The following is a 13,502-nucleotide window of genomic DNA, read 5'->3' as shown; positions in this document are numbered from 1 at the left end:
ATTTTTATAAAAATAAAAAAATGTTTTTTTTACTTTACGTAACCACCGGCTGCCAAAAGTCTTTGACGCCAACCCATACCAGCTAATGAAGGTTGAGTTGGTTTAGTTTGGAAACTAAACTTTGGTTTTGGTTTATCTTCAGTTTTTGGCTCACCTTCTTCTATCTGTTCAATGTCACTTTTCGGTTCACCTGACTTTACCTCACTTGCAGGTATGGTTGTGTCGTTAGTATCTTCATAAATATCATATGCCATCTGTTTTTGTTTTCCTTTCAACTTTTTGTGTTTGTTGTAAAGTTTAGAATATTTCGACTCTAAGTCAATGAGATGTTCTATAATGAACTGTTGGTCAGTGAAGTAAACTTTTCCATCTGTTGTCTCATAAACTCCTTCAGACTTCAATATTTTATTTGTGAGAGTCTGTTTCTTTTTTGAGATACTAGCCGTTCCATTTCTATGAAAAGTGACTTTATAGTTAGGGTTTGTATTTCCAGACCTGGCACTTTCTATTATTGAATTTTTCTCTTCATCTGTAAGTTCTTTGACAGGTTTTGACAATGGTTCTGAACTTTTTGTTTGTGGTGTCAAATCTACCGTTTCAACTTCTTCGGTCATTTCATCTCAGTAAAAAATTTTAGTTTGGTTTGTTTTCAACTGGTTGTTGAGGTTTTTTAAGTCGGTCTAAAACTTCCTGAGGTATAGGAAGAACTTGACAAACACGTGGTTGTGTAACTGCTGGAAGTCGACAAATCCATCTTGAACCCATTTGTCTCAATGCTGTATTGTTCATTTCATCTCAGTAAAAAATTTTACATTCCCCACGTTTGAGGCGGTTGAGGTTGGTTATTGTTTACCCATTGTTGTGCATGGTTATATCCTCTGTTAAAGAATCTTTCACCTTGGTCCATATAGTGCCCTGCTTGGTTATAGTAGTCATTTGCTTTGTTATAGTAGTTTCCTGCTTCTCTTCCTACATTGTCCATCCATCCTTGAACTTTTCCTCTTGTTTCAGGATTTGGAATAAGATTTGCTGCATCTCGTGCTACCTCCCAACCTTTCTGTACAGTTTGTATAATAGGTTGTGCTTTCTCTTTCAGTATACCTAATGTACTCAAAATCTTCCTTCCAATTCCAAATGCACCTCTGGCTATTGTTCCAACTGCGGGCAAAAATCTGGATGCAACTCCTGCTAATGCGCCAAATAAACCCATTTCTTATAGGATAAAAAATGACGAATCCAAACAAGGACCCGTATGTTTCTAAAGCAACAAAGAAAGCACTCATGATAAAAATCTTTAGTTCAACACCAAATGCTTGGTTTATGGATATCTTGGAAAACATTCCGAGAGTTAGAACAGATGGACCTCCATACTGGCTAATATTTGTCGGTCAAAACACAAGATACTGTGAAGCCATACCATTACAGTCCAAAAATATTTTAGATGTGAAAACTGCTTTGACAATCTTCGTTGACAAATACCATCCAACAAAACTGACATCTGACTGTGAACGTTCTTTCAAATCAGACGATATTAAAAACTATCTGCGTTCAAAAAATGTAAACCAATATTTCATTGTCGACCAAAACCATTCTGCTCTTGGTGTCATTGACAGTTGTATAAAAATCTTAAGAGACTTAAACCAACCACAAGGTGGTGAAGCAAATGAAATGTCATATGACGACAAATATAGACATTTCTCCATGGCAAAGATGAGACAAGTTTTAAATATTTACAATAACCGTAAACAAAAAGGTTTGGGAAACCACTCCCCCGAAGAAATGAAAAACAACCCTGACTTAGAGAAAGACTATATATTTAATAGTTTAGTCAAAAGAGACAAACAAGAAAGAATGCCAGGCTTCAAACTTAAGAAAGGTGACAAAGTAAAAATAGAAATACCTAAACGCGACCCATATGAAAATACTATTGACTATGACAACAATGGGAACCCGACAGGTACTCACCTTCGTGTTCGTAAAAATAGAAGAAAGTATACAAGAGAATATTATGAAGTTTTAGGCAAACATGGCAAAATGTACAGACTGCAAGCAGAAGATAAAACTACTATTGTCAGACCTCGTTTCAAACTTGTCAAAGTTCAAGGTGGTATACTTTCAAAGACAGTTCCTAACAAATATAAGACAACTCCTGACGAATATGCTAAAGAAGTTGAAAATGACGACTAAGCAATTCTATACCATGCGTAAACTGTCATGTAAGGTGGCATGTAGTCTTACTTTGTCCCGTTGTTTGTGTATACCCTGAAACGAAATGTGTATGGTTTCCTTCTCCCTGAGTGTCATCCCAGTAACAATTTATAGCAAACTTAACGTCGTCTTTAACATCATATCCTTTACCTTTTGTCATTCCTGACCAATCCCAATATCTATGCCTATGCCAACCTGCTTGAGATGTACTTAAATCTATGTTAGTGACTGTGCGCAGGTAAGTTTTCACCTGAAATCGTTTTACTTCCACCTGTTTCCTTTGAAGAGTTTGCACAATACAAAAACTGTCGACTATTTGTTCCCATGCCCAACACCAAACATTACTTGAGGACCTCTTGCTTCCATAGATGTATAAATAGAACCTACTGGGTTCATTAAATCAAACATATGAGATATTATAGGATTGTCTCTTTTGAACTTAAAATATAGTGCAACTATTTCAGGTTTCTTCTGGTTTGTGTCAGAATATTTTTTATAATATAATCTTATGTTTTCAGGGTAGGTAAAGTCTTGACTATAATATTTATTTCTGTCATCTTCATAATAGTATACTATTCTCGTTTTTCTATTGCATTATATCTTTTATATCTATAAAAATCTAAATATAATGTTAGCTTTTGTTCATCTACATGTGGTGTTCTAACGTCATCTCCATAGTCATAATAGTATGGTGCTGGAGCTGGGTCAGGTAATGTCATATCTGCCATTTCATAAACTCTTAAATATTTCTTTTGTTCGTCTCCATATATGTTTAAGTAGCAGTTGTTGTCTAATGGAACTTTAACTTGTGTACCATCGTTCTTTTATAGCTTACATACATTTCATTGTTATTTTTCGGAATGAGTTTATACCGTGTACCATTTTCTAAGGACTGTACCAACTGCCATCTAAAATATTTATTTCTTCATTGACAGAAAGGTCACCAACATAGTCCTCAATATTTTTTGTTCCAACTAAACTTTGGTTATTTCATTGACATATGTTTTATCTGCTTTATTTTCAAGGCTAACGTTTAGTCTGTTATTTCAGAAGATGTATGTGTATGTCCAACGTCACTTTTCCTGTTTAAGGTTTCTTGTAAGTTTGTAATATTTGCAATGGTATGTGTATGTCCAACGTCACTTTTCCTGTTTAAGGTTTTCTTGTAAGTTTGCAATATTTGCAATGGTATGTGTATGTCCAACGTCACTTTTCCTGTTTAAGGTTTCTTGTAAGTTTGTAATATTTGCAATGGTTATGTGTATGTCCAACGTCACTTTTCCTGTTTAAGGTTTCTTGTAAGTTTGTAATATTTGCAATGGTATGTGTATGTCCAACGTCACTTTTCCTGTTTAAGGTTTCTTGTAAGTTTGTAATATTTGCAATGGTATGTGTATGTCCAACGTCACTTTTCCTGTTTAAGGTTTCTTGTAAGTTGTAATATTTGCAATGGTATGTGTATGAGTCTTTTTAGAATATTCTTTGTCAGCTCTTGTCACTTCACTTGACATTTTTTGTCAACATATGTTTTGTCTGCTAGTTCAGGATGAGTATGTTCTTTCGTTGCATATGTTGCATCTGCTCTGTCATGTTCTTCTTGAACTTTTTCAATGACATACTCTTTGTCAGCTTTGTTGTCAATATCTGCTTTCAAAAGAAGTTCAGATATAGGTTTCTCGTTTAAAGTTCCTTTTGTTGGATTTATACAGACAGTATGGTTCTTACTGTCTTGAAACAGAAACTCGTCTGTCATTGGGTTTAATGTCAGTTTTAAGTTTCCTTCTTTCAATGACTCAGATATCTTAGAATAGTTTGAAAAGTTTGTTGTGTTCTTATTTAGAGCTTGCAAAATGAGTTGTTGTTGGTTTTATTTCTCTCATAGACGCTGTTTCATTCGACATTTTTATTCTAGAAAAATATGCTTTCAATAGAAAAAGAAAATTCAAGAGTTGCTACAACTAAACCATTAGATGAACTTTTTACGAATGTCGGTCAAAAGTTGAGACAGAGACCGTAAAGCTGAAGGCTATCGTTTTGACTACCCGTTAAGATGGCTAAGAGACCCATCCGTCACAAAAAGCAATTGGCTTTCGTAGAATGAAATTCATTTCAGAAGCCATACATGGTTTCCCATTTACGGTCGCTTTTGAAATTCGATACTATAACAAAGAGAAACGTACGTATGAGAAATTTGAACAGGGAAAACTTTTACAAGTGAATTTGCTTGTAAACTTAGAAACAACTCTTCAAGCTTTTCAAGAAAAAATAAACGATATCTATCTCGAATATGCAAAACAGTACAACATTGACGAAGGAGAGTACCATCTCGATATTATATATGACAGGAAAAATGCAACTGTTAAAATCAATAGAATAGAAGACCTTGGAGAAGACGTTATATATTTCTACAAAATATAACAACTTGGCATGGTATAGGTTTCTGAGGATGTTAAATCAGCCTGCAGAATATCCAGTACACCCGAACTTTTATGAAGTCGAAAACCCTAATGGAACATATGAAAATGTTTTCGACTCAGATGCTATTATAGTTCATGCTTCATTTTCTGGTGCACAAAACTCTTTTTTATGCTTGGCAAATGACTTTTACGAAAAACCTACAAAGCTATATGAACCACCGAGTGGAAGTATTTCAGACTTTCAAGTATGGTTTACAACAGATGGAAGAAAGAGAATAGTTCCATTATACCATGCGTTTTACTTAGAACTTAGTCTCATATACAACTACTATCGAACAGTAAAAATATAATTTTTAATACGGTTGAGGTGTTGGATTTGGTTGCCAACTAGACTGTGGTGCAGGTTCAGGCTGTTGTATAACAGGAGCTTGTTCTTCTGGTTCAGGGTCTTTAGGTATAATACCAACGAACTGACCTACTCTTTTACCAATATTTTTGACTCCGTTCCAAATTCCTCTTCCTACGGTTTTTATTCCATTCCATATACCTCTTCCAACATTTCGAAAGAAGTTTCCAATACTACTGAAGAAACCCATTTTACTATATGTAAAAATCTAATGTCCGCCTAGTCTCTTACGTTTCCTGTTGAGTTCCATAGCATTCTTTAACTGGAGCTCATACATTCTGTTTCTCCTCTGGTAGAAAACATATTCTGGGTCAACTCCTGTGTTCGCGTCATCTGCATAAAGTTGTTTATATCCCACTTCAGGGTTTGTATAAAACTCTTTCCATCTCATATTTGCATACCATGGTGGCAAACCTAACGCAGCGTCATTTGACATGGCAGTTTGCATTTGTACATCTGTTGGCACTTGACCATAGTTTGCCATTGCAGTTTGTATTCTAACTTCATTTGGAATATTCTCTGGGTTTGGTTGTCCAGGTTGCTGTGCATTCGCTAAGTTCTGTGCGTCCATTTTAATATTAGATAAAAATATCTCTTACGAGTACATATGCTGAACATTTGCAGGCATTGGTTCATCTTCATATTCTCTATATCTTTCTGCCACGTCAAATAAGTAAATGACACAATGGAAAAAACCTAAAACAAGTAGTCCTATTTCAAACCACATTTACTTACCAATAAAATTTCTTTGTTATGACACTTTCTCCAGTTTATAGGACCTCTCTCATATTCTATCTTATCGTATCTAAACTCATAGTCATGTATGTCCTCTAACCATCTCATGACACTTTCCAAACCACTTTTATCGGATGTAAAGTAAAAGCATGGATGGTTATGTAAAACGTCTAAAGTTTCTAAAGAGTCTCTCAAAGTCCAGTCTACTTGGTATTGAAAATCCCATGTGTTATAGAACGGCGGGTCCACTATAAAGAAAACATTTTCCTTGTCTTTATATTTTTCATACAACTCTGTCCAATGACATCTCACAAACTCTATACCCTCAATATATTTTTCTATGTTCTCTTTGAAAACATTTGTATAGTTAAGATATAAAACTTTTGACATAAGTGTTTCAATGTCATGAACTCTTATAGCACCACTATATATAATCTAGCAGATATATATCCAGTCAATATACTCTGCCTTTTTCAAAACCTCTCTGACAGTATTTTTCTTATCTAATGGTATACGTTCCATCTTACCTATAGGTATCTTTTCTTTTAACTCACTCAATATATTGTTTGTGTCTGGTATATGTTTGAGACGGTTCATATAGTTGTCGAAGTCATTGCATATAATCTTTGAGTCTGGGAATACGGTATGGCACAGATGGGATATATAGAAACTTCCACCGAACAAATCTACAAATGTTAGACCATTCGGTAGTTTCTTAAGTTCTCTCAATAGAATATCTTTACATCTACTCTTATTTCCAAAGAACGGTAACGGAGGTTTTGTAAAATTCATTTATATATAATAATAAAAATGTTTTTACCCGAAAAGTGACAGAAAAGTGACAAAGCATGTACGAAGAAGTCTTGAAAATTCAAGAGGGTAGAAAAGAGGTTAGAAAAGAGGTTATATCTAACCTTCTACCCTAAACATTATTTTTGTCTGATTTTACGAAGAAGTCTTGACAAAACATGAAAACATATATAATTTGTGAAAAGCTCCTGGAAGACCCGTATATAAGAACTTCATTTATACTAAACATCTTCAGGGCTAGAAGGCACGAAGTGCCTGGAAGCCCCACTTCCTTTTTTTTTTTTTTTTTTTTTTTAATTTGTGTATATCTTGTTATGTAATGCATATTTTCGCGATCTGACGGCAGAAATCGAATCAGCGGATCCTGAAGAATCAGATTACGCGGGGAAAATAGGTTTTGAACGCTTAGATAGGGCTAAAATGATGTTTTATGAGGTGTGGTGTATAAATATAGTTTTTGCGATAATATGGCATGAGATCAGAATATGAAGTGAGTATATATGTGTTTTTTTTCACTGGTTTATATGTTGAGATAGCTCAGTAGAGTCTGTAAAATAGTTCAGTACATGCTATAAGTTAGATAAAGCACAAAAAAATATGAAATAAATATTAATTAGGAAAAAATATAATGTAAAGATTGTATGTAAAGATACTTATATAGTATTTAAAATTTATTAAAACAAGAGTGCATATTACACTCTTGTCGGTCAAACTTTTGCAATCACATTCTCATTGCAACAAATTGTCTCATTCTGGGAGACATGCAGTGGCAATGTCTCCCGGAATGACACATCGTGACCGACAGGAGTGCATATTACACTCTTGTCGGTCAAACTTTTGCAATCACATTCTCATTGCAACAAATTGTCTCATTCTGGGAGACATGCAGTGGCAATGTCTCCCGGAATGACACATTGTGACCGACAGGAGTGCATATTACACTCTTGTCGGTCAAAATACCGCTATCTGAACCCAATTCCGGACCAGTACCCCATTTTGCGATTAATCCAATGGGAATCACTTCCAACATTAGAACTTTATAGGTGGTTCCCACTTATTTATTAAATTGTTCGATCTATTCTTGCATACTACTTTCAAATTAAGAAAGTTCTTGTCTAATGCATGAATATTTTCATACGCATTGCATCAATGATCTAACAATTTAAAGCTCGCTAACAACCTAAAGCAAAAAACAAAATGATCTGCTAACTAGGCAGGCAGCTCAAGCGCACCAAGGGGAGGCGTTTTTCTGAATTGGGCGATCTTCGTGAGATCTCAGGAGGCGAAGATTCGGAACCCAACCGGCTTCAAGCTGTAACATCTTGCTAGCAGGCCATACATTTTTAAACCGCCTCGAACCGTTCATCTCGACCACATTATCGGCATTCATATATATATTTGAATATTAAGAGAAATAAAACCATTTGTTTGATCGAAATTGAGTAATTTATTGTTAAAATAAAAAAAAATAAAAAAAAGTTTGTAATTTTCTTTGATATTTATATATTTGAAATCTACCTTATAAATATATCATTAATTTTATCCCATTTTAATATTATGAGTATCAAATGCGAAAATCAAAAAAAATACTGTCCTGATTCGAACTCAATCCATTTAATCTTGGCATACAGACCATCCCATTATGCCAAAAAGATAATTGTTTGTTTTCTTAATAATAATATAAGATCGCTTATTTTTTATTTTGCTTCTATTAAAATTTAGCATTTTATATCACCAATCATTAATCTTCTTAAGTAAGATTTATATTTTCACTTTATAATTTGTTCTAATCGAATATTTTTTTTTATTCAAAAATTTTAACCCTATTTTTTGATAATAAATGTACCACCACATTTTCTACCTATATTTGATAAATGTCAAACATATTTTTACTTAATTTCCTTTAATTTTTTTTATATTTTTTTTATTCAGTCTCAATTTCATATTACTTTATATATTCTGGATATAAATTCCATAACTATATCATTGCATTTAAAAATATGGCTCAAATATGATTCTTTATAGGATTTTTTTGTAATACGCCAAAAAATCACGACTTCTAGCCTTCTCATTATGTGCATTATTCCTATAAACCGTCCTAGCCCCTGAATATATAGTTGCAAATTAGATAAACAATATAGCGCCAAATAAATTATTTATGATTATCGACAACACATAGCCATTCTGTTCTAACCATTAGGCAAAATACCCCGACAAGCCAAAAAAAGCACAACTCATGATCGTGCCAGACATCAATAATCTTTTGACGTGATTTGTGCCAAACTCTCAAGAAAATCAATAGTTGGCATTTATTCCTAATATGTTATTATATTGCATCATAGAGAACAAAAAATAATACCACATCAAAATAAAATAAGGCTGATTTCATCTCAAACTTTTAATTTTAACAAAGACACATATTGAAATATCATCACCACATATGGTAGAATATTGCCATATAATTGACACTTGACTTTTACACAAGCTCAAAATCAGCATCGCCATAGGATATTAGGTTTTCGAGAAAACAACATGGGATAAAAGTACACATATATATCTATCTAATTTCATAAAATCAAGTTGCTATATTTATCTGGAATGGTAAGATCCAACAAACAAGTGTGATTTGGTGTCACTTTTTGTCCAATAACAAAAATTTAAGGGTACTATTCAATTTTATTATGGTCAATCAAAATTAAAGAATAATGAAATATTGTAGATATAATATAATATGAATAATCGAAAATCTGCCGTGAAAATTCAAAAATATATTTGAGAAATCAGAAATGTATTTTCAATTTCTTGCTTTGAAAAAATAAAAATCGGAAAGTTAAAAAATCATGATATACATACGATTGATACTTTTTCCAAATAAAAAAATATTCACATCCAAGGAGTTCAATTGCAATTAAACTTGTATTTATCTCAAATATGTAATCTAAAGCAATTTAATGAAATAAAAATACAGGTTTTCAATTTTTCCGTTAATTCAAATTGATTTTTTACAGTTCTGAATATTTCAGAAAAACAAAAATTGACACAGGATCGTATGTCAAATGGTATAATGTTTCACTTAGAAATTATAGAAACTCTCATCCTAATATTGTGATCTAAAATCATAATTACAACGGTGACTCAATTTTTAATAGTTTTGTCCTTTCTGATAAATTCAGATGTTCAACTTTAATTTCCTAGATATAACAATAAAAATATGTTACAACAATATATCACCTAGTTTTCATGAATTTTAGGGGTGCACACGAGAGGACCATGTAAACTTCAGAATTTAGAACCTTATTTTTAGGCATTATCTTGGCTACCTATTTAGGCTCGAAAAGCAAAAAATATCAAAAAATACAACTTGAGTCCATTATGACCCTTTCATGGAGGTAGTTTTTATCCGCTAGTATTTTCCCTTTGAATCTCTTTACAATTCGAAATCAAATTCAAAACTCAGTAGAAGAAAGGAAGAATCGACTTACTACGGTTGTAATACGAATAAATACATATATTTAATTATTTTTATTTACATAATAATTGTTTGAAGCTCATATTCCATCAAATTTTTAAATAAAAACATTAAAATGTTGAAAATGTTCATATATTTTAATAGGGTTTTGGCACTTTATTGAGGAATTACTACATACATAGTCGAACTGAACTTGATATTTTGAAATTTAAATTATTTATCAAAATTAAAATTTAACTTGAAATTTATAATTATTTAGTCATATTTTGCATAATTCTAAGTAGATTTTGTAAAAAATCAAGAAAGAAAAATTATAACGTGCTTTATTTTTTCTTTTTTATAATAATACATATTATTATATAATTAACATATTCATAATGTTTCACCCTTTCAAAAATATAATCCTCCTCCTCTCAAATAAACGTACATACGGGTGGCCTCTTTTTTCAAAAAATTAAAATTTGAAATTTTTGGCTCAAATATTAGAGATTTTTTCAACTTTCAACGATATATGTTGTCTATATCAGACCTCCTTTCTTTTTGATACTTAACATTGTTCCTAAATCTTAGCCGTTAAGGCTGTTCTGAAAATATTTTTTTTCGAAAAAATTCGAAAAAAATTCTTAAAATTCAAAAATCCCTTAATTCCTGAGGATTTTGGAAAAAAGTTTTTACATGAACATGTGTATATTATATGAAGTATATTGATAAGGTAAAAATCAAATTTTATTGCATATTCATCGAGAAAATAAACTAACGAATCCCTCAAAATTGAGAGGGTAATCCTCCTCCTCTCAAATAAACGTACATACGGGGGCACCCTTAAATAATCGCGTATCGTCGCGCTCAGAATGTGATCGAATACTTTTCTTACAGATCATTTCGCTAATGAAAATTTAAAAGTCATTAAACCCCCTCATGTATGAGCTTTCTATCACTAATACACGCTGTAAATTCAGAAACCATTTCATATCAAGTGAAAGAATCGAAAACTGATAAAATTAAATGAACCATAATAATAAATAACAAGAATATGATATTATATCACATGAAATAGATAAAGTTATCGTATCAAAATTTAAAATTTATTCCATTTAAGTCTTTTAACTCAGACGTCATAAATTATAATTCTCCACATTAATGTATTAATGTAAATGGCTCTTTAAACAGTATTTGTATTGATTTGTTATTGACAAATTTAAATTTGTTCGTTATTTATTTAAAAAAAATATTTATCGATGTTATCATTGGATGTTATATTGAAAAAGATGATGAAATTGATTTAATATTAATATTTTATTTTATATCCAATCATGATTTGCAAATTTCTGAGGTAAGTAAAGGTCGATGAGGTAGTTTGTTGAGTTGCATAACGCCTCGATCTCTGCTTTTCTCTTTGTTTCCAAGATTAACTTGATTTCCTTTTTCCATTCTTCACTTAAGTGGTCAAACGTCAAAATGTTACGGAGAATCTTCTCTTCTTTGTCCGTAATCGTCAACATTTCGTTGGAAGAAAGGAAATTCAAATCAGATGGTCGAATTCCGAGCCACATCATGTGTGGACACGCCATTGCATGGCCATCTTGTGCAGCACTCATACTGCCATACTTGAACAGGTGCATGATGAAAATACCATATGCATCTCCATCAAAAAGTCCAACGATAGGAATTGAGAGGCTATCGTCCAAAAGTCTCACAAAATATCTTGTGTTGTAATCTGGAACTCCTCTTGGGGTTATCAAGATGACTTCAGTGACAATCTTCGACTGGACGAGTCGCATGAATATGGACTCCTTCTCTATGACCATGACAGCAATCGCGTTCGTAGATACTTTGATTATTTGATCTACCAAGGCAGGAATCGGGGCAATGTGGGTACTGACATCGATAATGTTGCCTGATGCATCTTCCCATTTGAGCGGGCCTGCTACAAATGACTTTGGACAAGAGATTACGCCTAATGAAGTTCTATTTACTTCTAAAGACCTGCAGATCGATTCTATTGCTTGGTTTACGGACTCTTGTGATCCAAACAATGATGGCTCTCTGTAGTAAATCGACCTTTTACTGATTACTTCGCCATTTTGAAGAGAATGATAAATTACGGCTAGAACTCGTAAAAATACAGCGAAATACTTAGGATTTGTCGTAAACCTGAGTAAATACTTCTGGTCTTGTTCGTATTGGACCATTGTTCCTAAAATTGGATCAACTTGTGAGTTTGCTGCTGTTGATCTATGAGTTATTGGGATCGTAATGTTCTTAATATTCTTTTCCTTGCACTGATTAAGTATATGAATGAACAGATTTCGTATTTTTTCGATACATTCCTCTTTCGAAATCGTATTTGTAGTGCAGTAGCTAACTATTTCTTCTCTCATGACGTCCTGGTCTGTTTCTATATCACCAGGATCATGATATTCCATTAACATATCAGCATAAATTTCTTCACTCATTTTTTTCTGTCAAAAATTTTTAATTATCACATCATGTAAAAGTGACAAGCATCGACAATTTGCCAAAAGTGACACAACGATGACATGAAAAATTTTTTTTATTTGACAGAAAAAAAAATTATTTTTATATAATGTCATTCTTTAACAAACTTAAGACATTTCCTGAATATCATAATGCACATAATGCGATAATAGAGATGCTCAAGGATGAAGAAATCATAATTCACAATTTAGAAAGAGCTTTTGGAAAAGATTTCATAAAGTTTATTGACGGACAACCAGCGCAAGTCAGCGACACATTAAAGCCAGTGAGGAAGTGTGCTCTTGAAGGCACCAACAATATCAAGAAATCTCATTTGCAAACAGGTAATGTGGCAAACGAATTCCAACAGTTATATACGATGTATAACGAATTAGTTGCTCGACAATACCTTAAGAATCAAGCTTTACAAGAGGCTTCTGACAAGAAAACAGATCTCGAACGCAAAAGGCGCTTATTAGAAAAAGAAAGGTCAAAAGGACAGGGAGAAGCATATTTAGCCGCTGAAAGAAATGTTCAACGCACCGAAAAAGCATTAGAAAAAGCAAAAGAAAAGGCAGATAAAGCACAAAGTGAATATAATCAACAAAAAAGCGATTATAAAACAAATTTTGGTCTGAAAGTAGTAGAAAATATACAAAAACTTGTTGAAAGCAGAAAGTTGCTCATCGAAAAGAACATCCAAACTGCTGATCTCATATTAGAATCTGCCAAGACGTTTTCTACAATCAAAGATGATTTGGTGCCAAAGCTTGAAGACAGATTAAGGCAATGGGAAACACATGGAGCATAATTCTCTAATTTTCTAAATTTATTGTTTTTTATTAGTTGTTATTAATAACTAAATGCCGATTTTTGATTACTTTGCCGTTAATCTTTTAATCTCTTTCAACAATTATATGAATAACATTTAATCTTATTTAAATTGTTCATCAAACTTGTCAATTTTGTTTCTCTATAT

General features: G+C 32.6%; 8 protein-coding genes and 2 pseudogenes across 10 annotated transcripts, besides 2 other annotated features; 3 read left to right on the top strand and 7 right to left on the bottom strand.

Annotated features, from left to right (window-relative positions):
• Window positions 1-3,680: part of a mobile genetic element that runs on past the window's edge.
• TVAGG3_0930940 (phage tail repeat-like family) lies at window positions 30-614 on the bottom strand (the record flags this gene model as incomplete). Its single annotated transcript, XM_051252602.1, has 1 exon — window positions 30-614. The coding sequence occupies one exon, from the start codon at window positions 612-614 to the stop codon at window positions 30-32; it is 585 nt and encodes a 194-aa protein (XP_051078176.1).
• On the bottom strand, window positions 634-789 carry TVAGG3_0930930 (uncharacterized protein; the record flags this gene model as incomplete). The annotated part of the gene is made up of 1 exon (XM_051252601.1): window positions 634-789. The coding sequence occupies one exon, from the start codon at window positions 787-789 to the stop codon at window positions 634-636; it is 156 nt and encodes a 51-aa protein (XP_051078175.1).
• Window positions 809-1,210, bottom strand: TVAGG3_0930920 (uncharacterized protein; the record flags this gene model as incomplete). The annotated part of the gene is made up of 1 exon (XM_051252600.1): window positions 809-1,210. The coding sequence occupies one exon, from the start codon at window positions 1,208-1,210 to the stop codon at window positions 809-811; it is 402 nt and encodes a 133-aa protein (XP_051078174.1).
• TVAGG3_0930910 (uncharacterized protein) lies at window positions 1,228-2,132 on the top strand (the record flags this gene model as incomplete). Its single annotated transcript, XM_051252599.1, has 1 exon — window positions 1,228-2,132. A coding segment is annotated over one exon (905 nt), but the record flags the coding sequence as incomplete, so codon positions are not given.
• Window positions 3,681-4,126: 446 nt separating the features above from the next.
• On the top strand, window positions 4,127-4,975 carry TVAGG3_0930890 (annotated as a pseudogene). The gene has a single exon. A coding segment is annotated over exon 1 (849 nt).
• A 3-nt stretch (window positions 4,976-4,978) lies between these two features.
• Window positions 4,979-5,221, bottom strand: TVAGG3_0930880 (serine threonine-protein phosphatase family; the record flags this gene model as incomplete). The annotated part of the gene is made up of 1 exon (XM_051252598.1): window positions 4,979-5,221. The coding sequence occupies one exon, from the start codon at window positions 5,219-5,221 to the stop codon at window positions 4,979-4,981; it is 243 nt and encodes an 80-aa protein (XP_051078172.1).
• An 18-nt stretch (window positions 5,222-5,239) lies between these two features.
• On the bottom strand, window positions 5,240-5,515 carry TVAGG3_0930870 (uncharacterized protein; the record flags this gene model as incomplete). Its single annotated transcript, XM_051252597.1, has 1 exon — window positions 5,240-5,515. The coding sequence occupies one exon, from the start codon at window positions 5,513-5,515 to the stop codon at window positions 5,240-5,242; it is 276 nt and encodes a 91-aa protein (XP_051078171.1).
• Window positions 5,516-5,842: 327 nt separating this feature from the next.
• On the bottom strand, window positions 5,843-6,558 carry TVAGG3_0930860 (annotated as a pseudogene). The gene has a single exon. A coding segment is annotated over exon 1 (716 nt).
• A 3,269-nt stretch (window positions 6,559-9,827) lies between these two features.
• Window positions 9,828-10,867: a mobile genetic element.
• Window positions 10,868-11,346: 479 nt separating this feature from the next.
• TVAGG3_0930840 (SPO11-like protein) lies at window positions 11,347-12,501 on the bottom strand (the record flags this gene model as incomplete). The annotated part of the gene is made up of 1 exon (XM_001303009.1): window positions 11,347-12,501. One exon carries the CDS (start codon window positions 12,499-12,501, stop codon window positions 11,347-11,349), a length of 1,155 nt encoding a protein of 384 aa, XP_001303010.1.
• Window positions 12,502-12,613: 112 nt separating this feature from the next.
• On the top strand, window positions 12,614-13,411 carry TVAGG3_0930830 (uncharacterized protein; the record flags this gene model as incomplete). The annotated part of the gene is made up of 1 exon (XM_001303008.1): window positions 12,633-13,334. One exon carries the CDS (start codon window positions 12,633-12,635, stop codon window positions 13,332-13,334), a length of 702 nt encoding a protein of 233 aa, XP_001303009.1.
• Window positions 13,412-13,502: the final 91 nt, after the last annotated feature.

Source organism: Trichomonas vaginalis, chromosome I (genome assembly GCF_026262505.1).
Source record: "Trichomonas vaginalis G3 chromosome I, whole genome shotgun sequence".
NCBI classification, from domain to species: Eukaryota; Parabasalia; order Trichomonadida; family Trichomonadidae; genus Trichomonas; species Trichomonas vaginalis.
The sequence above is the reverse complement of the archived record's forward strand: the minus strand, read 5'-3'. Positions and strand labels throughout refer to the sequence as shown.